The sequence below is a fragment of the Eptatretus burgeri genome, chromosome 3 (assembly GCF_056783735.1).
Source record: "Eptatretus burgeri isolate ZD-2024b chromosome 3, Ebu_testis_v1, whole genome shotgun sequence".
NCBI classification, from domain to species: Eukaryota; Metazoa; Chordata; class Myxini; order Myxiniformes; family Myxinidae; genus Eptatretus; species Eptatretus burgeri.
In genome coordinates, this window is record NC_140963.1 from 24453165 (window position 1) to 24474800 (window position 21636).

General features: G+C 42.4%; 1 protein-coding gene across 3 annotated transcripts in view; it reads right to left on the bottom strand.

The window, feature by feature from the left end:
* Positions 1-21636, bottom strand: part of LOC147029563 (histone deacetylase 9-like) — a 560396-nt gene that overhangs the window by 215021 nt on the left and 323739 nt on the right. For all 3 annotated transcript variants that reach the window (XM_085872715.1, XM_085872718.1, XM_085872716.1), the window contains one exon: positions 20884-21058. In XM_085872715.1, the coding sequence (XP_085728841.1) occupies positions 20884-21058 (175 nt within the window). The remainder of the gene's footprint in view (positions 1-20883; positions 21059-21636) is intronic.

Consider the following 21636-nt stretch of genomic DNA (forward strand, 5'->3'; position numbering starts at 1 on the left):
TATCATCTGCGAAATCAAAGTCAGAGATATAGACATTCCCAAGCGATACACGCAGCTTGATCTGTCAGACATCCTCCCCAGAATCCAGTCCATACAAGCGCTGAAAAGTATAGGGGCCAGTGCACACCCCTGATGAACTCCAGTAACAACTGTAAATAAGTCAGAGATGGTACCACCACATCTCACAGCACTCTCAGCACCAGAGTAGAGTTCAGCAATCAGATTGATCAGTTTTGGTGGCACCCACGAAGACCAATAATTCTTCAGAGGGCATCCCGATTCACTGAATCAAACTCTGCAGAGATCAACGTAGGCTGCCGAAACTTTCGTGTGTATTCAATGATGACCCAAAGGGCAGGGTCATACGGTCATTCGTTGACCTCTTTAGTGTAAAGCCTGACTGCTCTGGGCGCTGGTGCTCAGGCAGATGGTGGCAAACCCTATCAAGAATTATCAAAGCAAAGACATCACCCGGTACTGAGAGGAGCATCACTCCTCATTAGTGATTGCAGTCCTGCCGATCACCCTTCCCTTAACAGAGAGGGACAACAAGGCCCCTCTTCCAGGCAGTTGGGATGATGCCTGTGTTCCAGGAAGAGCACAGAGCTGCATGCAATGACATGAGTACAGCATTTCCACCAGCCTTGAGAAGTTCAGCATGGATGCCACAGATCCCAGAAGCTTCAGTCCTTTTCTACCGGTTCACCGCAGCCCGTGTTTCTACAAACGAAGGTGGATCACAGTTGATTGGAGGGTCAGCAATAGCGATATTAACGTCCCTGACATCCAACTCGACAGCTGGTGGATCAGCCTGGTTCAGCCTCTCAAAGTAACCGGACCAGCCGGCCTTCACTTTGGACTCAAAAATTCTCCACCCTCCGCTCTCACTGCAGTACACCGAGGGATGGGCTTGGAGGAAAGCAATGTGTGAATTCCCCTGTAAGCAGGATGAGAATCACTTGACCACAGGTGATGCTCTACCCCCTCACAGATTCCTTGCACATAGGCCTCCTTGTCCACCCTCAGTGCACGAATAGATTTACGTCTCAACTCCCTGAATAGCTCAGCTCTGCCATTCATCCTGGCCCTGCGACTCTGGTCAATGGTGTCCAGTGTCCCTTGAGAGACAATATTCTTCCTCACCCTGCGTTGAGTTCAAGGACATCCACAGGCAACATCAAGGATGGTGGTCTTGAAGGCACTCCACAACTCTTCAGGATCCCCCAAAGCACCCAAACTCTGCAAATGTCCACTCAACCTGTTCGCAAACTCCCAAGCTCCCCTCTCATCCTTGAGCTTGCCAACATCCAGCCTAGGCTGGGATGGTACCATTCTCCCGGATTTAAGCTGCAACTTCAGAGTTGCTACAACAAGCCTGTGGTCGGTATTGAGGAACTGAGCACTCCGGTAGATGCTGCAGTTCTGGATCATCTTCCAGCGACCATCAACGAGGACATGGCCAATCTCCTTTGCCACACCACCAGCATTGGAATACCAAGTCCAGCGATGAGTCTGTGCGCGCTGAAACCATGAACCAGCCATCAAAAGTCCATCACTTGTTGCAAAGTCAAGGAACTTAGTGCTGCTCTGGTTGACAGTTCCAGACCAATGTTGACCAATACATGTCTCATAACCATCCCTATCTGTTCCATTTGATGCATTGAAATCCCCCAAGACGAGAAGAGTATCTCGCCTATGGCACTGATCAACCACAGACTCGGGCATGACACAGAAAGCATTCTTCACGGTGAGATCACTCGACTCAGTCGGAGCATATACAGAGACCAGTGTAACAAAACCCAAGGAGTGACAAATCCTCAGTGTCATAAAATTCCCGTTGACTGGTGTTTCCTCAATTACCATTGGATTCGGCTTATTGTACATAGCCACAGCAACTCCTTGGGCATGGTAACCATCAGAATGACCAGACCAATAGTTGGTGTAACTAGTCGCCATGATCTCGCCACTATCCGATCTCCGAACCTCAGAGAGTGCTGCAATACCGATGTCCAAATGCTCGAGCTCAGATGAGAACAGAGCCAGCTGATAATCCTCTCTGAGGGATAGGACATTCCAGGTACCCACCTGAAGGGACCACCTCAGGTAAACCCAAGAAGACCGCCATCTGGTGGATGATACTTCAGCACCATCCCGACTCGCACATCGCAAACTGCCCCGGGAAGGTTACCCCGTAGTTTTCCTCCAATCATCAAAGAGTGGGGGCCTTGACGGCTTTGCCCCAATCCAGTCATCCAGTGAGCTACCCTGCGAAGGGCCATGAAACAGGTTAGTGCAGGTTTACATGGTACCTGTAGCAAGTCACAGATCGAATCTTGCATGACCTGATAATAATAGAGTTGGGCCAAAATGACATCGAGCATCTCAAAAAGTTCTGGATGAGTTATGACAAAACTTGGTGAATGAGTTTGGGAGGTGACAAGAACAAGCCGAATAGATTTTAGTTCAAGTCCGGATGCAGATCCGACCTGTCAGTCGGGTACAAAATGTAAACTGTTCACATTGGTGGAGTTATGTGCTCAACCAAGTGCCGTTCCAGTTACCTCCGCCACCGAAGGTGAAGGAGGTTATGTTTTCACCCCTTTCTGTCTGTTTGTGTGCAGGATATCTCAAAAAGTTGTGGAAGGATCCAGATGAAATTTTGTCGAGAGATTCGGTGTGTGACAACAACAAACTGGTTAGATTTTGGTGAAGATCCGGATCCCTATCGGACTACTAGCATTTTAAAAGTAATTCTTCACCATTGAGAGGTCGAGCCAAAAACGATATACAGCACGATATCTCATAAAGGTGTCGACAGATTCGGATGACACTTGGTGGACACGTTGAGGGTGTGACAAGGAAGAATTGATTCAATTCTGGTGAAGATCCAGATCCGGATCCAACTTCTAGATATTTTAAAGTGATTCTTCACCATTGAGAGACCGGGCTAAAAATGATATACTGTATAGCTCAATATCTCAAAAAGTTGTTGATGGATTCGGATGAAACTTGGTGGACAGGTTGGGTTTGTGGCAAGAACTAATGGATTCCATATTGGTGAGGATCAAAGTCTGGATCTGGATTCGAGAATTGTTTAATTTTTGAAGTGATTCTTCACCATTGAGAGATGGGGTCAAAAACGACATCGTCCTGTATTGCATGACATTTCAAAAAGGTATTGGGCTGGATATGTTTTCATAGATCAGGCATTGCATGGCAGAGGTATGCACTCTACCGAGTGCCCTTCTTGTTTGTTCTGTTTCGCCAAGTGATGCTCACTCGCTCTTTGAGTAATTTTGAGCTTGTCTGTTTGTCCGCAAAGAATTTGCTCATGTAAGCCACAATCGCCATCTACTGGAAATCAGTGGAACACGTTCTTTGTTTTCAACTGAGTACATTGAGAAAGTATGGACAACTGGAATGTGAGTACGTCTATAAAGTATGTACAATTAGAATGTGAGTACATCTACAAAGTATGTACAATTAGAATGTGAGTACATCTACAAAGTATGTACAATTATAATGTGAGTACGTCTATAAAGTATGTACAATTATGTGAGTACGTCTATAAATATGTACAATTAGAACGTGAGTACAACTATAAAGTATGAACAATTAGAATGTGAGTACGTCTACAAAGTATGTACAATTAGAATGCGAGTACAACTAAAAAGTGCGTACAATTAGAATGTGATTTCATCGATAAAGTATGCACAATTAGAATGTGAGTGCGGTTATAAAGTATGTACAATTAGAATTAGAGTATGTCTATAAAGTATGTACAATTAGAATGCGAGTTCATCTATAAAGTATGTACAATTAGAATGTGAGTACAACTATAAAGTATGCACAATTCAAATGTGAGTACGTCTATAAAGTATGTACAATTAGAATGTGAGTACAACTACAAAGTATGCACAATTAGAATGTGAGTATGTCGATAAAGGCCCGGTCACACCTTGACGTTTTAGCCAACGTATGCCGATTTTTGAATTTTTTTTCTAAAACGCTGGCACACGTTGAATACGTTATGGGTAAGTTTTGATAACATTGAGAGCACGCTGAAAAACACTGCCATACGTCGTTGTACGTTGGCTTTAAACGTTGTACTTTTCGGTTGTCCTCAAATTTTTTCATGCTTGAAATTTTACGACGTATGCCGGCGTATGACTCACACGTTCCACTACGCTGGCCACAAGTTGTATGCACGGTCTGCGATCGTTGACAGACGTCAACACATGCTACTTGTAAGTTAATCATAAGTTGAGACACGCCGAGGTAATGTTTAGCGTACCCGAAACTTATTTCTAACCTATGATTAACGTGTTGTTGGCACGTTACGCGATCGTTGCCACACATCGACAGACGTTACTTTTAAGTTACTCATAGGCTGAAAGACGTCGGTATAATGGATCGTCCTTGCGTCAGCGTCCACGGCCACGGCCAGGACACTTATTTGCAGCATTCTTCAAACTTTTCTTCGGCATGATGAGGATGTTCATACTTCGATGTCTAGCTTGGCTATGATTCCAATTGTCCATCGGCAGCGTCTATTTAAAATAGTCGAGTTTGAGCGTTTTAACACGTTCAGAAGAAACGCTTCAAATTTCAAAACCCCAGCGTCAAAAAACAAAGGCGAGTGACAGCAATTTAAATCGTTCATTGTAAACAATGAAAATAGCTGAGTGGTACCGTTTAAAAGTCGTTGACTGTGAAAAAATCCAATTGTTGAGCGCAAGCGTCTACTTTCAATAGTGGAGATGCAGCCATTTAAATCGTTGAGTGGCAGCCTATGAATAGCAAACCCCACGTCACCGGCAAAGATAAACTGCCGCACGATATGGATAAGTTAGGCTATCGTTGGGCATAGTTTGTGAACGCCGGCTTCACGATAATTATTCGTTGGTATATCGTATCTATAAGTAATCAAAGCGCTCTATGCACATTATTAGTTCATTGTGCATTTGTCCAACCCGTTATGAATAGACCTAAATCGTAAAAACAAGCTATAGCTCATTGTTGAAAAAGCCCCATAAAAATTAGCCGCGAAGAACTTCGAACAATGGTGCAAAGATGTCTCCTACCCGTGGACACGCGGACGTAAGGACGATCCATCATAACCCACACCCTCCCCTTCACACTCACCTACTACTGCCAACATGAACAAACTACTACTAATACTAATACTAATACTAATACTAATACTAATACTAATACTGATACTGATACTGATACTGTTACTGCTGACATGGACATCGACTCAAAAAGGACTCGAAAACACTGTTGGGTTCCCCTTTTATGAACACCATTTTTATATACCAATTCCCAAAACCGCTGGGAACACGTCTTTATATGGCAGTTGTAAGCTAGAAACACGTTCATTTATTTTTTTTGTCGACCGGAAGACGTCATTGGAATACGTCTACATACGTCGATGTGTGTTGGGACTACGTAAAGAATTGGTTCAAAGCACGTCAAACATAAGTTAGAAATAAGTTTCGCATAAAAAGACATTACCGCGACGTGTTTCAACTTATGAGTAGCTTATAAGTAACGTTTGTGGACGTGTGTAAGCGTCCACATATCATGTGTAAAACTTATCCCCATCGCATGCGGAACGTGTGTCATACGCCGAGTACGTCGTAAAATTTTGAACGTGTTTAAAATTTCTTGACGTACTCTACTTACCACGACGTATGATAGCGTACTTTAGCGTTCTACTCACGTATACCAAACTTACTCATACCGTATTTGACGTGCCCCAACATTTTAGACACATTTTTCTTAGGTCGGCATACGCAGGCAAGTTCGCCAAGGTGTGACCGCGATGTTGTCACTTCCATTTCTACGGCAGTTATGATTCGAATCGTTGTGCGTCAGCCTTTTAATAGGCTACGTGACGACATCGTCGGCGATGCGTGCAACGCGCTATGCCTAAGTTAGACTATCGTTGGGCATTGGTTGTGTAGGCCGACAACAGGTTCAGCATTCGTTGGTATAAGTTATCTATAACACAACGAAACGTTCTGTGTCCGTTACCAATGCGTTATACATAAGACCAAGTCGCTAAGAATACGTCCGAATCTTTAAAAAAAAAAACATCAAAAGTTCAACGTCAGCCAGCGTTTTACATACATTTTAATACGTTGCCATTGCTGGCTAAAACGTCAAGGTGTGACCGGGCCTTAAAGAACGTACAATTAGAATGTGAGTTCATCCATAAAGTATGTCCAATTAGAATGCGAGTTCATCGATAAAGTATTGTGACGTCCACGGGACTTGAACAGTCCCGCCAATGTAGAATGAGCCGAAACGATGGAGGCGGTTTATTGATTTATAACCCAAACATGGCGGTTCTAATCGCTCTACCACAAACGGGACGAGGAAGGTGGCACGAGTCACTTTTCACTGAGTTGATGATGTTTATTCGTTTTTACTATTAACCAGAAATAACAACACTCGGCAAGAAGAGGGATCCGGGGCGATTCGACGGGATGGTGTGGGATCGGGCGTGGGGAAAAACACAGACAATTCCAATGAATATAGAGATCTCAAACCCTCTTAAGGCGCCAAGCACACACACACACACACACACACACACACACACACACACACACACACACACACACACACACACACACACACACACACACACACACACACACACACACACACACACAAAACGTAGCTATTTCTGGTGGTCAGGCTGGACCGTGGTGTGGACGCAACTGTCCCTGGATCGGCGTCGGACGAGCTGGCCTTGCTCTCGTCAGGGGGGCAGGAGAAACCGTGGTGCTGTCGACCTCCTGGTCTTGGCCCAAGTCCGCTCACAGCCGCCAGGGAACCAGTTCTGGCGCCAAGTTGCGAGCAGGAGAGGGAGGCAGGTCCGCCCGCCGTTCGACCCCGTACTCCGAGTCAGCAGAACCCCAGAGCCAACCAAGGTGAGGTACGAGGCTCAGCAAGGCTCCAAGACACGATGAAGAACACGATCGAACCAGCACAACAACAAGGACGCTCTCCGCGCAACAGCCTCCACACCAAAAAAACACGATCATTTTTGTCCCGATCTTCTTCCTCTCCCTTTTCGACCCCGAACAGAACCTTTTTATCCTCCTGTCCTCGTCACTTCCAATTGAGCCGTTTATTGGCCCACCGCCGTCGCCTTCTGCCAATCGTGATCACGGGGCGGAGCCATCCGCTGCACTGTCCTGTGACGTCACGGCCAGTCTCCAGAGAATACCAAAAGGGGTTTACGCAGACACACTTACCCTATCCCGTGTCCCTATCTAATTACATGACAATTATCATTTCCCCCCTTGAAGAAATGAACATTTACTAGACAACTTATCACCACTGAATTGCAACTTATTACATCGAGATCCTGGTAAACTCGAACAGCATGGCATACCTAATTAAACATCCTAATTACCCTTTGAATGCATACCCCCCCCCTCAAACGTAACAGTATGTACAATTAGAAATAGAGTACATCAATAAAGTATGTACAATTAGAATGTGAATTCATCTCTAAAGTATGTACAATTAGAATGTCAGTTCATCAATAAAGTATATACAATTAGAAAGTGAGTACATCTATAAAGTATGTACAATTAGAATGTGAATATGTCTTCAAAGTATGTTCAATTATAATGTGAGTACATCCATAAAGTGTATACAATTAGAAAGTGAGTACATCTATATAGTATATACAATTAGAAAGTGAGTACATCTATAAAGTATGTACAATTATAATGTGAGTACATCTATAAAGTATGTACAATTAGAATGTGAGTACATCAATAAATATGTACAATTATAATGTGAGTACATCTATGAAGTATGTACAATTAGAAAGTGAGTAAATCTATAAAGTATGTACAATTAGAATGTGACTATGTCTTCAAAGTATGTTCAATTATAATGTGAGTACATCCATAAAGTGTATACAATTAGAAAGTGAGTACATCTATATAGTGTATGCAATTAGAAAGTGAGTACATCTATAAAGTATGTACAATTAGAATGTGAGTCCAACAAGAAAGTCCGTACAATTAGAATACGAGTGCGCTTATAAAGTATGTACAATTAGAAGGTGAGTTCATCGCTAAAGTATGTACAATTAGAATGTGAGTATGTCGAAAAGTATGTACAATTAGAATGTGAGTTCATCTCTAAAGTATGTACAATTAGAATGTGAGTATGTCGAAAAGTATGTACAATTAGAATGTGAGTATGTCTATAAAGTATGTTCAATTAGAATGCGAGTATGTCTATAAATTATGTACAATTAGAATGTGAGTACATCTATAAAGTATGTACAATTAGAATGTGAGTTCATCAATAAAGAATATACAATTACAAAGTGAGTACATCTATAAAGTATGTACACTTAGAATGTGAGTACATCTATAAAGTATGCACAATTTGAATGTGAGTATGTCTATAAAGTACATACAATTAGAATGTGAGTTCATCTATAAAGTATGTGCAATTAGAATGCGAGTTCATTGATAAAGGATGTACAATTAGAAATAGAGTACGTCGATAAAGTATGTACAATTAGAATGCGAGTTCAACTATAAAGTATGTACAATTAGAATGTGAGTCCAACAAGAATATGTACAATTAGAATGTGAGCTTATCTATAAAGTATGTGCAATTCAAATGTGAGTATGTCTATAAAGTATTGCTACGGCTGTGGAAATTGGCAATACACCATAAAGGGTCCTTCGATCAGTTATGACGATAAGTATTGTGTAGTTAGATTTCCCCACCGTTGTTTAGAGGGGATTTCCGTGTTCACAGGGCTGTGATCCCTTGAGTTAGCCGTTTTTCTTTTCTCTATCATTATTTTGGACCAATCATCCCCCAACAACCAAATCGCCACCACCAACTTCATTCCCAAATAACTACAACTCAAACACCACCACCTTCGCCTCTTTATCTCCACAACTCCACCCCGCAAACATCGCTTCACCGCCATTCTCAAACTACGCCCGCCGGCAACCAAATCGCCACCACCAACACCCTTCCCAAAGCACCACAGCAAACTCCCACCACCTTCGCCTTTCTACCAAACGTCATGCCAGGGGTTGTGAATGGGTTCCTTTCGTCTCGAAAAACGGATCAGGAATAATTCACGCCCACTTTTCTTCCATCCAATGGCTGAGCATCAGGTGGTGTAGCCCCGCCTCCAAATCCGCTGTGATCCACAAATTTGCATGTGCACTCCTCCCCCGGCCTATATAAGCGCGAGCACAACGCAACTCGCGGCAGTGTGTCGGTCGGGGCAGTCAAGTCGGGTCTGGAGAGTGGCAGTCTGGCAGAGTCGGTGGAGCAGCAGTGTGGCAGTCAAGTGGCAGTCAAGTCGGGTCTGGAGTGTCAGCAGTCAAGTGGCAGTCTGGAGTCGGTGGCGTGGCAGTCTGGAGGGGTCGGAGAACCGGACGGAGCTCGAAGCAGCAGACGGCGGCAGTGTCGGTGCGGCAGTGTCGGTGGGGCAGAGTCGGGAGACGGAGCTCGAAGCAGACGGGAAAGGCAGACGGGGGCCGATCGACAGAGAGAGCTCACCGGCCACGCCAGTGGCACGAAGCCAGGCACAGCTACGCTGACATCGCGGCTTGCCCGCCATCGCACCACGAGGGCGCGGGTAAGACCCTTCGGTCTCGTGGACCTGGCCGCTCATCCAGGTTCCACGCACATTTGGTCCACGAACCGGTCTGCCACCCTTGCCTTTGAGGGTGGCTTTTTCCTTTGCTTTTGTGTAAATGCATGTGGTGGCGCCGTCTTATAAGTAGAATTGTCTAAGTGTGCGTGTGGAATAAAGACTTTATTCGGTTGTAGCTCTTCATTTGCTTGCTTCACTGTATACGTGCCTGAATTACTGTATGGCTGTAAAATACGTGCTTGTCTGAATGTGCAATAAATGTGCTTGTCGAACTGTTCCCCATTTCGTTGCGTCCTTTCCCTTGTTTGAAAGTTCCATCTTGCATCACGGAAGGAATTGGTAGAAGGGTGTAAGCACCCGGTAAATAATCACGTCCGTCAGGGCCGGCGATAACACCGCTCGGTGATCACTGAAGCACGGAACGGACCGCTTAAGCGGTTCGTGTCCGAGGCTGGCCAGCGGCGAGGTACGATCGACCGGTTAACTACCCGAGCAGGTACTTTGGGAGGTCGAGTTTGGCGAACAACCCTATCCTGCGCGGGTGGCACGATTGTGGTGTGGTCGAAGGACCCACCCGTGACTAGCTCCTGGCGGTAGTTCCAAGGAGGGTTCACGACTGAATTGTCCGTTCGGTGGGCGACGCGGTCGCGATTTGAGTTACGTGGCCGATCGCACGCCGGGCGGACCGAAATTCGTAACAGTATGTATAATTAGAATGTGAGTACAACTATAAAGTATGCACAATTAGAATGTGAGTACGTCTATAAAGTATGTACAATTAGAATGTGAATACATCTAAAAAGTATGTACAATTTGAATGTGAGTACGTCTATAAAGTATGCACAATTAGAATGTGAGTACATCTATAAAGTATGTACAATTAGAATGTGAATACATCTATAAAGTATGTACAATTAGAATGTGAGTACATCAATAAAGTATGTACAATTAGAATGTGAGTACATCAATAAAGTATGTACAATTAGAATGTGAGTACATCTATAAAGTATGTACAATTCGAATGTGAGTACATCTATAAAGTATGTGCAATTAGAATGTGAGTACATCTATAAAGTATGTGCAGTTAGAATGTGAGTACATCGATAAAGTATGTACAATTAGAATGCGAGTTCATCTATAAAGTATGTACAATTACAATGTGAGTACATCTATAAAGTATGTGCAATTCGAATGCGAGTCCAACAAGAAAGTATGCACAATTAGAATGTGAGTGCAGTTATAAAATCTGTACAATTAGAATGTGAGTGCAGTTATAAAATCTGTACAATTAGAATGTGAGTGCGGTTATAAAGGATGTACAATTAGAATTTGACTATGTGTGTAAAGTATGTACAATTAGAATGTGAGTACATCTAAAAATATGTACAATTAGAATGTGAGTCCATTTTTAAAGTATGTGCAATTAGAATGTGAGTCCAACAAGAAAGTCCGTATAATTAGAATGTGAGTGCAGTTATAAAGTATTACAATTAGAATGTGAGTGCGGTTATAAAGTATGTACAATTAAAATGTGAGTGCGGTTATAAAGTAAGTACAATTAGAATGTGAGTGCAGATATAAAGTATGTACAATTAGAATGTGGGTGCGGTTATAAAGTACGTACAATTAGAATTTGAGTACGTCTATAAACTATGTACAATTAGAATGTGAGTTCATCTATAAAGTATGCACAATTAGAAGGTGAGTACATCTATCAAGTATGTGCAATTAGAATGTGAGTACATCTATAAAGTATGTACAATTAGAATGTGAGTACATCTATCAAGTATGTGCAATTAGAATGTGAGTACATCTATAAAGTATTGTTGTGGTTCTGGGTACCGTGTCCCTCCAATGCAATGGCATACATCATACAGTGATCCCCAGACAGTTATTTCATTAATATACATACAGTTAGACCCTTCTTTCTTGTCTAATGGGACAAACGGGACAAGTGTGTTGTGAATCTCATGGTTGGGTCTGATTGTATCCATAACTTTTTTTCTACTCTGTTTCTCCAGTCCTGAGATAAATACAAGCAATGGATCCTCTCAAGGGCCGGCGGGCGCTGTGCTCGGACACCCACCTGTAAAAACCGCGGAAAGCCAACACCAAATGCCAACACCGTACAGTACGCACGCGACGCACTCTTTTCAACCCGAATCTCCATTTAATACTTATATCTCTCCTCTTTTTAAATCTAAGGCTACATCTAATAATTATGTCAAATCTTTTTCTTCGGTTCATGACACAGATCAGGGCTGGCACCGCACCCACCACCGCTTTTGATAAATGACCGCATGCTGAATGGCGGTGGACCCACGTGCAGCCCCGGAGTAATTTATTATCGCACACAGAGTAGGGCACGAATGGCACACATCGTGTTTGGGTCTGCGCATGGATTTACCATATCATATTAACGTCGGTCTTCACTGACCACCGCGGCCGCGGGTGTCTCCCGCGGATGGTAAACATCCTCTCGCCTCTCTGCCAAGCGAGGCTGCAGCCAGGGAGAGGCGCGCTGTACGGCTCAGGTCGCATGGATTACGGACAGGCAGCGCATTGACCGGCGCTGAATGCGAGTCACCAGGGGATGGGCCTGGAGTTTGGTGCAGAACGATTCGTGTCACGGTGTTCGGAGCGAGACGATTCCGCAACTTGGAATCATCTTGCCGGATGTAAAGTGCAGCCACTTCCGGCCATCACAGCTGGGCCATATGCTGGCAGGGGCCCAACCAGAGCGCCCCATTCGGGTGATGACAATCTCTTCAGTTGGTCGCCCCCGCCCCGCACCACAGGATCTATAAAAGGACGTGTCGCGGGGCCGTTCGTGCGGTCTTCGTCTGCTGACTCCGCCTTCCTTCACCAGCTTGCCACTGACTCCACCCATCCACCCACCCACCTGATCCTGTCTGCCACCACGCCCACTGATTTGACTCTGCCTTTCTCTACCCACTGGCTTCTGACTCCGCCAAAAGTCCTTCCTTCACGCTTGACAGTCGTGCCCCATTCTCTGGATCAATGCTTAGCTGCACGAAGTTCCACAAAGCAGGAGACAACGCGCCAGCTGACAGGGAGGTATCGCCCAGTGGAGCATCCCCCAAAACATATTGGTGGCGCGGTCGGTCAATCGTGCTCGGTATTGAGAGACTGTTCGCCTCATCTCATCTCCTCTTTCTTCTCATCTTCATCTGGATTTGTGTGTGTGTGTGTGTGTGTGTGTGTGTGTGTGTGTGTGTGTGTGTGTGTCACGGTGCCTATCCTCATTTAAGTTAAGAGTGTAGAAGAATTATATCGGGATAACTCTGCTCTGTGTCTGCTTTTGTAAGTTGCTTGTATTATTGTCGCACCACTCTTTTCTTCCTATCTCTGTTTCCACGTAACAATAAACTACATTCACTGTGCCACATATTTTTCCTCACCTGCCTGTAAAAATCCTTTTGTAGAAATGTTCCCAGCTCGTTTTTGTCTTTTCCTTCATTGATCCAGCATGGTCCGTATCCTAACCTAGCCGGGACTTTATTCCCAACCATTTGTTCCTTTTAGCCGGTACGTCCTTGGCAGTGTCGCTCAACTGCATCTGATCCGGTAATGTGATCCGGTTCGGACAAGGCGTACCGAAGGCATGTCCGCCGGTAATTAGATCATGTGATTATTTTTAGGTAACCGGATAAACTAAAAGGAGGATCCGATGTCACGTTGTTGAGTTTTTGGCGTTTACGGTCGGTTAGCGACCCGCTACGTCATGGAATTATCAGTGTGCGATGGCCTGCAATTCTGGGGAGTCTGGTGGGAACCTGAGATAGCTTCCCACCCCTTGGTGGTCTTCTCACCTGACCCCCGGCTCGAAACAGTATATGCAATTGGAAAGTGAGTACGTCTATGAAGTATGCACAATTAGAATGTGAGTACATCTGTAAAGGATGCACAATTAGAATGTGAGTACGTCTATAAAGTATGTACAATTGGCATGCAAGTTCGTCAATGAAGTATGTGCAATTATAATGTGAGTATGTCTATAAAATATGTGCAAATGGAATGCGAGTACGTTTTTAAAGATGTACGATAAAACCACACAAAACAAATCTTGGTGAGGTTATGCAATCTTTGATTGCTCGTTCTCGTTACCAGTGCCGGAGGAGAGGATATTGCAGTTGAGACCGTTTCTTTGTTGTCTGTCTGTTTGTTTGTCCACACAGAACTTATGTGTTTTACTCTGCAAACAAAATTTTCAACGGAGGAACGACTACTCATGCAAAATGTTTTAATGATCATTTTGATGTCACAGGTCACATGGTGTGGCAGGCATGTTGGAAAAATGGAAAAACTTTGGACTTCTGTATCTCTGAAACTGCTCCAAGGAAAAAATTCCAACGTGGCACAAGGCAAGTACTCGTGCAAAGTACTTTGTTGTGCAACGTCCTTCCTCGGCTCACCTGAGCTCCCGACCACATTACAAAGCTTTCGTCCACAGCCTGATGGAGTACTGCTCTCCCCTATGGGCTGGTGCTCCTGCCTCTCACCTTTTTCGGCTTTACACTGTGGAAACCAAGGCATTTAGGATCATTGGTATCTCCCGTGGTGAGGCTGAGTCTTTGGGCCTCTCACTCTCTCACTGCAGGCAGGTCAGTGGTCTTTCTGTCTTCTATCCTTTCCTCTCCGCCCCTGCTCTGTCTGTGATATGTCCATCCCCCCCCCCCCCCCATATTTCAACAGGGCGCTCAAGGTCCGCCAGCAAACCCCTTCTGGTAAAACTACCAAAATCAAGAATCACTGTTCACCTTCACTATTTCATTCCTCTGTTTCCTGCTTTTGGAATAAACTCCCACACCCTCTTCAATCCCATTCTTCCCTCGAGGCCTTCAAAACAACTGTTCACCACGATCTCTTATCTTCCCCCATCAAAAACCTCTCTTTTCTACCCCTGTTAATCCACCCCAAACCGATCTCCTTCAAATTTGCTGCTTTCCTTCCTGAAAGTCCCTGTAGTGTCCATCTTCCATTCCACATGTTTGCCGCCCCATTCCTGTCCCTTCCACAGATCTTCTTATGTCTCTGTTCCCCATTGTTTTGTCCTTACCTCGCCCACCCCTCGTCTCATGTCCCCCCCTTGCTGTGCATTGTGTGTTAGCTCTCATGCGAGCCATGACAATGTATACAAAAAAAAACCTACTCATGGGAAATAAGTGTGATTTTTTATGACATCATAGATGCCTTAGTTATGATGTCATCATTGCATATGTAGAACACTACATCTGATCAGTATAAAAATTTTTGAGGATCATCTCGAGATAAAATAGTCCACAGGAAAAAAAAATTGATGAGGTCATTGGTTACTTGATTCAGGAACCATATTGTTAAAATATATATATATATATATATATATATATATATATATATATATATATATATATATATATATATATATATATAAAATAAAAACCTTCAAAAATCTTCTCTGAAGTGTCTGAACAGATCGAGGTGAAACTTTACACATATGACCGCCTATCCACGAGGAACAAAAGCTTCACCCATTTGACGTCATCGGTTACATGGTTTGGCAGCCATATTGGATTTCCACAAAAACCTATTAAAAAAAAAACTTCTTCTCGAGAACGGCGGACAGATCGAGAGGTAACTTCACAAAAATGTTTCCCAAGCCTTTGGTGTACAAGTTTGTGCAGGAATAATAATGGATAGGTCACATGGTTTGGCAGCCATATTGGATTGAAGAAAAATATTAAATAATGTTTTCTCTGGAACTGCTTAATCAATTGACGTGAAACTTCACAATTATGATCTAGTTTTGATGGGGCATACATGTTTTACATTTGAATTTGATTGGACACATGGTTTGGCAGCCAGAATTATTTAAATAATTTGATCTGGGTTCTTATATTTTTTGATTTTCATTTTTTAAATAAGGCTCACTTTGCTCTTGCTGGACGGGTTTGAGGGTGGAGGAGTAGCAGCTGAAATATAAATCCTATCTCGGTTCCTCCTGATGAGTTCATCTTTGCTTTTTGCTTGTTTTGTGTTCCATCTGATGACTCCAATGCAGGACTGAACCTATTTGGTCTTCCATTTGATTTGAATTCAATATATTTTACTTCCATTCTAAATTTAATTGAACAATAATAAATGTCATGGGTCAGAGTCAGGTGTCCAATCAAAGCAGGGTTGCATCAAACCGGGACGTATTGGTACCCGGTCATCACTGCCAGCAGTTATAAAATGGCAGTTTTAGTTGTGTCTCTTATTAATTAGGAAACACACAAGTCAAAGAAACACTACACAAAATACACCACACATAACAGGTCATGGTGAGGGACTGCAATCTCTGAATGCTCTTTTTCTTGTTGTATATGTAGAGTGGAGTAAAAATGTAACAAGCGTTAATGTTGAAGTTAGATTTTACAACTTGTGGAAATATTATGAGTGTTCGATGACTTATCTTTTTTCCTGATACGGAGCCATCATGCATGGACAGGAGTCTCCAGTACCATCTGGATATAGAACCATCTCATGCACAGGATATAGAAATAGGATGAGTAGTTTTGAGAGGGTAGACAGCAAGAGAAAAGAAGCCATGCACCATTTGCTTTGTGAAGTGTCACGTTGGTGTGTATCACTTGCATGTTATCTTTTCAACAAGCTAAGGTATTCAGGTTTACCTTGTTGTAGGATCTCCAAACAGCCAGCAGTGATGGCAATAACAGTAGTACCCTCTGTAGAAGTTGGCTAGCCAGGTTAGTCTCACTCTTTCTCTGAGATAGTGTTGGTCATAAGGTGATGCATGTATTTGTGAAGCATACCAGTGCTCTGCCATCTGGGAAACTCACCAGCTGAGCAAGCAATTCTCTCACATGTAGAAATGCCACTAGCTCTCTTTCCCTCATTACTTCTGGGACACTCACTGCCAACCATAGGAGTAGCGAGGGCCTGTCCATTAGAGAGTGAGGGCCTGTCGACCTGAGTGTCCCAGAAGCAGCGGGGGAAAGACAGTGGCATCTCTCTATGTGGGAGAATTGCATACCCAACAAGTGGGTCACTCAGATAGCTCAGACCACAGAGTACTCATACAACTCACCAGAGAACCTGGGTTTGATTCCCTGTGTGGGCACATAATTTTCCACATATACCTGAGTCACCTATGTTTGTTTCCTCTTCATTTACAATTGCAAAAAATGATTTGATGAGATGAGATCAATGTACCAGTCGTATGAGGAAAACTATCATTTGTCATGGATTTTTTTTTCTCAGGTTGAATGTCAACGAAGTTCACCTCTTTGTCCTTGTACAGTTCTTTGTCTGCGGTTAAAAAAACAAACTCAAACTCCAAGGAGATCTCATCTTGCATTGATGGCTGAGATGGCAAAGATTGTCTCAGAGGGATCTTAGTAATAGGATTCTCCAATTTCAAAAATTATTGCATCTCGGTTAGTAGCATCAGCTGATGTATTGCAACTGAGTTTGTCGTTGTCACAACTCAGAAAATTCAGTGCCTTATCCGGTCCTTGAAGTTAAACATCGTTCAACTTCACGGAGGCACTGAATTTTCGGAAACATCAGTCAATACATCCTCAGGGTAATTTGGTCTTTGATCGATTTCATCAGCAACCATCATGCTAGGTTATGGATCATGCTTTTGATCATAGACTGAGAGTAGCAACTCGTGAAGAAGGTGAGGATCTTCTTGAAGTGTTCTTCTTTGCCTCCTTCCACAAAACCATCCCGTTAACATATTAAACCCTTATGGCGAGCCACACATAAATTCTCTTTAAGAAAATGGCTGTAAGCCCAGGATTAAAATTTCTGTGAACCTGCTTATGTGAATACAAATGGAGTGCAAGTCGTCTGCCATTTTGTGGGCATTACAAATGATGTTTTGCTTTGTAATGCATACAAACGGATACGTAATCGCACATACCCACAGTCTGGTGTGATGGAGGTGCGGACAAAAATGCGAGTCTGGCCGCTCCATGCTCAGTCCTGCTCAAGATGTTATGCCCTTTGGTCCTTGGGTGCAAACATAGCTATCGTCTCTGCTCGGGCTCAAATTTTACATTCAAGGAACAGAATTTGAGGCCATAATGTTCAGCAAAGGAACAAGGGGAGAGAAGTACTGGGGAAGGTGGCTCTGCGGAGCCTCTTTGTCCTTATACAATTTGTCCTTATGCAGTCCCTCTTTGTCCTCCTATATCTTTGTCCTTATACAGGCGAGAGTCACCCCTATTTACACCCACCAGTGGTTGCAGCTCTGTAGTACACACCATATAACCAGTGGACTGGAGAGCTGTGGCTTTCATTTCATTTTATCTCAAGAAGGAATCAAATTTTTTTTTGCTGCAAATCATGTGTGTTAAAATTTGACCAACCTTCTGATTTTGAGCTGGGATCTTAACCAGATATCAATTATTTGATTTTGTTGAATAGCTGAGTTAAAGGGAATCCTTACTCCTCCACAAGCCTATCTCTTCGAGAGAGTAAAAAGAGTTAAATAGTTGAATAGTTCGACAGAATGTTGGAGGGGTACACCTTTGAGCTGTCGAGTCTGAATTTGATTCCCAATGTGATTATAAACTGTTGGAATGGTGCTTCGCAGTTGGGGTGCGCCGTCACAAAGTGTGCCGTCCCTTTTACGGACATTAATGTGATGCCCATATCCTAGCATGAGTTTGTGGATGTTAAAGATCCCATGTTGGTATTCAGGAAGACTGGGCAAGTAGACTGGAGAAGTTCCCTGACTGGATACAGGGAATGTGCATGCAAACTTTATCTACCGCGTGAAGAACAAAATTAGTACTCACAGTATTAGGTTGATGAAGCTGCCCAATAACATTCTTTTAACATTTACATGTATGAGTTGGGGACTCAGAACGGTCCAACGTTTACAGACATCTAACTAACCATTCTAAAGAATGACGTGCTCTGTCTCCATTGGTCAAAAAGATATCGCAGTGATCCAATGACAATGATGAGCTGAGCGATATAGCCCTTGTAATATTGTGATCATTAATTTAGTTTAATTGTGTTCGAACTTGCACCTTGGACAGGCACAGAAGAAGAAACAGAGCCAGAGTGTTAACATAAATATACAAATTGATTTACCTGGACACATATTTGCAATATCACAATTATTGAGTAAATATTTACAATACGAGTATAAAAGCCCCTCAAAATGATGGGTTGGAATTATTTTATTCAAAATATTCAAAGAGACAGGAAGATATGATATTTTGAGGCAAGAAGCTTAATTTTTTTTACAAATTTTTTTACAAATTTATCTTTTTTCACAAATTGATTTACCTGGACATGTGATATTTGCAATATCACAATTATTGAGTAAATATTTACAATACGAGTATAAAAGCCCCTCAAAATGATGGGTTGGAATTATTTTATTCGAAATATTCAAAGAGACTGGAAGATATGATATTTTGAGGCAAGAAGCTTAATTTTTTTACTAATTTTTTTTACAAATTTATCTTTTTTCACAAATTGATTTACCTGGACATGTGATATTTGCAATATCACAATTATTGAGTAAATATTTACAATACGAGTATAAAAGCCCCTCAAAATGATGGGTTGGAATTATTTTATTCAAAATATTCAAAGAGACAGGAAGATATGATATTTTGAGGCAAGAAGCTTAATTTTTTTTACAAATTTTTTTACAAATTTATCTTTTTTCACAAATTGATTTACCTGGACATGTGATATTTGCAATATCACAATTATTGAGTAAATATTTACAATACGAGTATAAAAGCCCCTCAAAATGATGGGTTGGAATTATTTTATTCAAAATATTCAAAGAGACTGGAAGATATGATATTTTGAGGCAAGAAGCTTAATTTTTTTACAAATCTTTTTACAAATTTATCTTTTTTTACAAATTGATTTACCTGGACATGTGATATTTGCAATATCACAATTATTAAGTAAATATTTACAATAAGAGTATAAAAGCACCTCAAAATGATGGGTTGGAATTATTTTATTCGAAATATTCAGAGACTGGAAGATATGATACTTTGAGGCAAGAAGCTTTATTTTAAAACACTACATCTACAAATGTGACCCTATTTTCTTTTATCTTCTGGGACGTTTTGTTTTGACAGTACAGCCTCGTGAGCATGCCAAAGTCTGAAGCCTTGGCATTGCATCAGGTATGCTTTTATCTCCTTCATTTATTAGACATCCTGCGGGTGTAAATGAATGCTCGTTTTACTCTGTGCATGTTGCACATCATGTGCAGTGAACTTTCCCTCCCTCTGCTTTGTATTTATTGTTATTTTTAAAAAAACGCTTCTATACACCGCCCATGAGGCCTGGTTACAAGTCACTGTCTCCAATTGCAATAGAAGAGATGTAATTACTCTTTTATGAAAAATGTTTCACAAGTTTTTTATCAGGAAAAATAGACCATAGTAAACACACAGTCGTGTTTAAAGATTGGCCTTGGCAACCCTTCTTAAATTGTCTTTATGCAAGGGGACAGACAAATGCACAAATACACATTGTGTTTAATATTGGTAGGTCGCTGATTGATGTAACCTCAAACTCAGGACAAGGAAACAGTGAAAAATAGAGTGCATTTACACCTGCACCCCATGATTTCATAATAATAGGTCTGTGGCTGTTTTCACTCGGGTTACACATCTGTCTGTGCATGTGGCAAATGTAGGACTCCCCAAGGACAAATTTCATATTTTATTATTAGAAATACCTGAATGGGTTTGGAGTGGGGGGGTCGAAATGTCTGAAGAACAAAGCGTTGAAAGTGAATTAACATACAAGACAATTAAATTTCAAATCCTCTTCACTCAATCTGGTCCTGGTTCACTGTTCCATCGGATAATGACAGCGATTTTACCCTTCCACACAAATAGGTCAAAATTGCATCAAAACATTTGATTGTAGTCAATGAACTACATCGAGTCATTTCCTAATTGCTACGATTCCTCCAACAGCCATGCATTTCAGTGGTCGAATGTACAAATTAGGATGCAAACGTCATATCAGTTAAGCTGCAGGTATGTCCAACCTATAATGTCACTCAATTTGACCTCTTAGACTTTAACAATACCATTCCTATAAACAGGTGCCAGGAAGTATTCAAGTACACCCACAACATGATCACTGTGTACACAATCATTGTGCTGTGTAAAGGAGGGATTTCTTAATCGAGGATACAAAGAAAAATGGCATACCAGTTGTGAAGACTGGTTTGCGGATGGTGGGTATGACAGGCTGTGGAAGAAGGGTGAATGCCGGAGATGACTGGGTGCGAAACAAGGATCGACGGCTGATTGCTTTTGGAAGCAGTGGGCCTGTTGGGGGTTTGCCTTGGCAGCCTGCATGCGGCAGATCTGGTGAAGTAGTTTTCTGTGGAGTGCAAGGTGAAACGACGGACTGACGTATAACAAATGAAATAATGTCTCCAAAGTGCCCATGTCAACGAACGGGGGAGTTGGGGGGTAGGGGGGGGGATGTGTGAAAAAAACAACAAAACTCTTAAATAAAGCCACAGAGATTCAAGGATGTAAAATAACAGAACATTCTGATGTCAGTTGGCATTTTGGTTATCTTTCCTGCATGAGATGGAAAATAGATGTTATGAAAAGTTTCCCATGGCATATAGTGTGCAAACCAAACTTACCAAAAACTTCCAGTGTCAATATTTTGAGAATATGTTGAGAACTCGATTTTGAAAAAAAAAAAATTTTTTTAGTAAAATAATTTGATGTTTTCTCACAGTTTTCATGTCAAGATGGTCTCAGTGAGGGGGATGTTTGATGAGTTTTGCACCCTGAGTTCACACTGTCTGCTCCAAAGAAAATGAAAAATCGGGGGGAGGGGGAGGGGGAGGAGGATGTCTTCCAACAATAACAGTAGTTTGTTTTGGTTTGGTGTTGCAATCTGAAAGGATTAAGGTGGAGAGGATGATTGGAGATGAGAGGAAA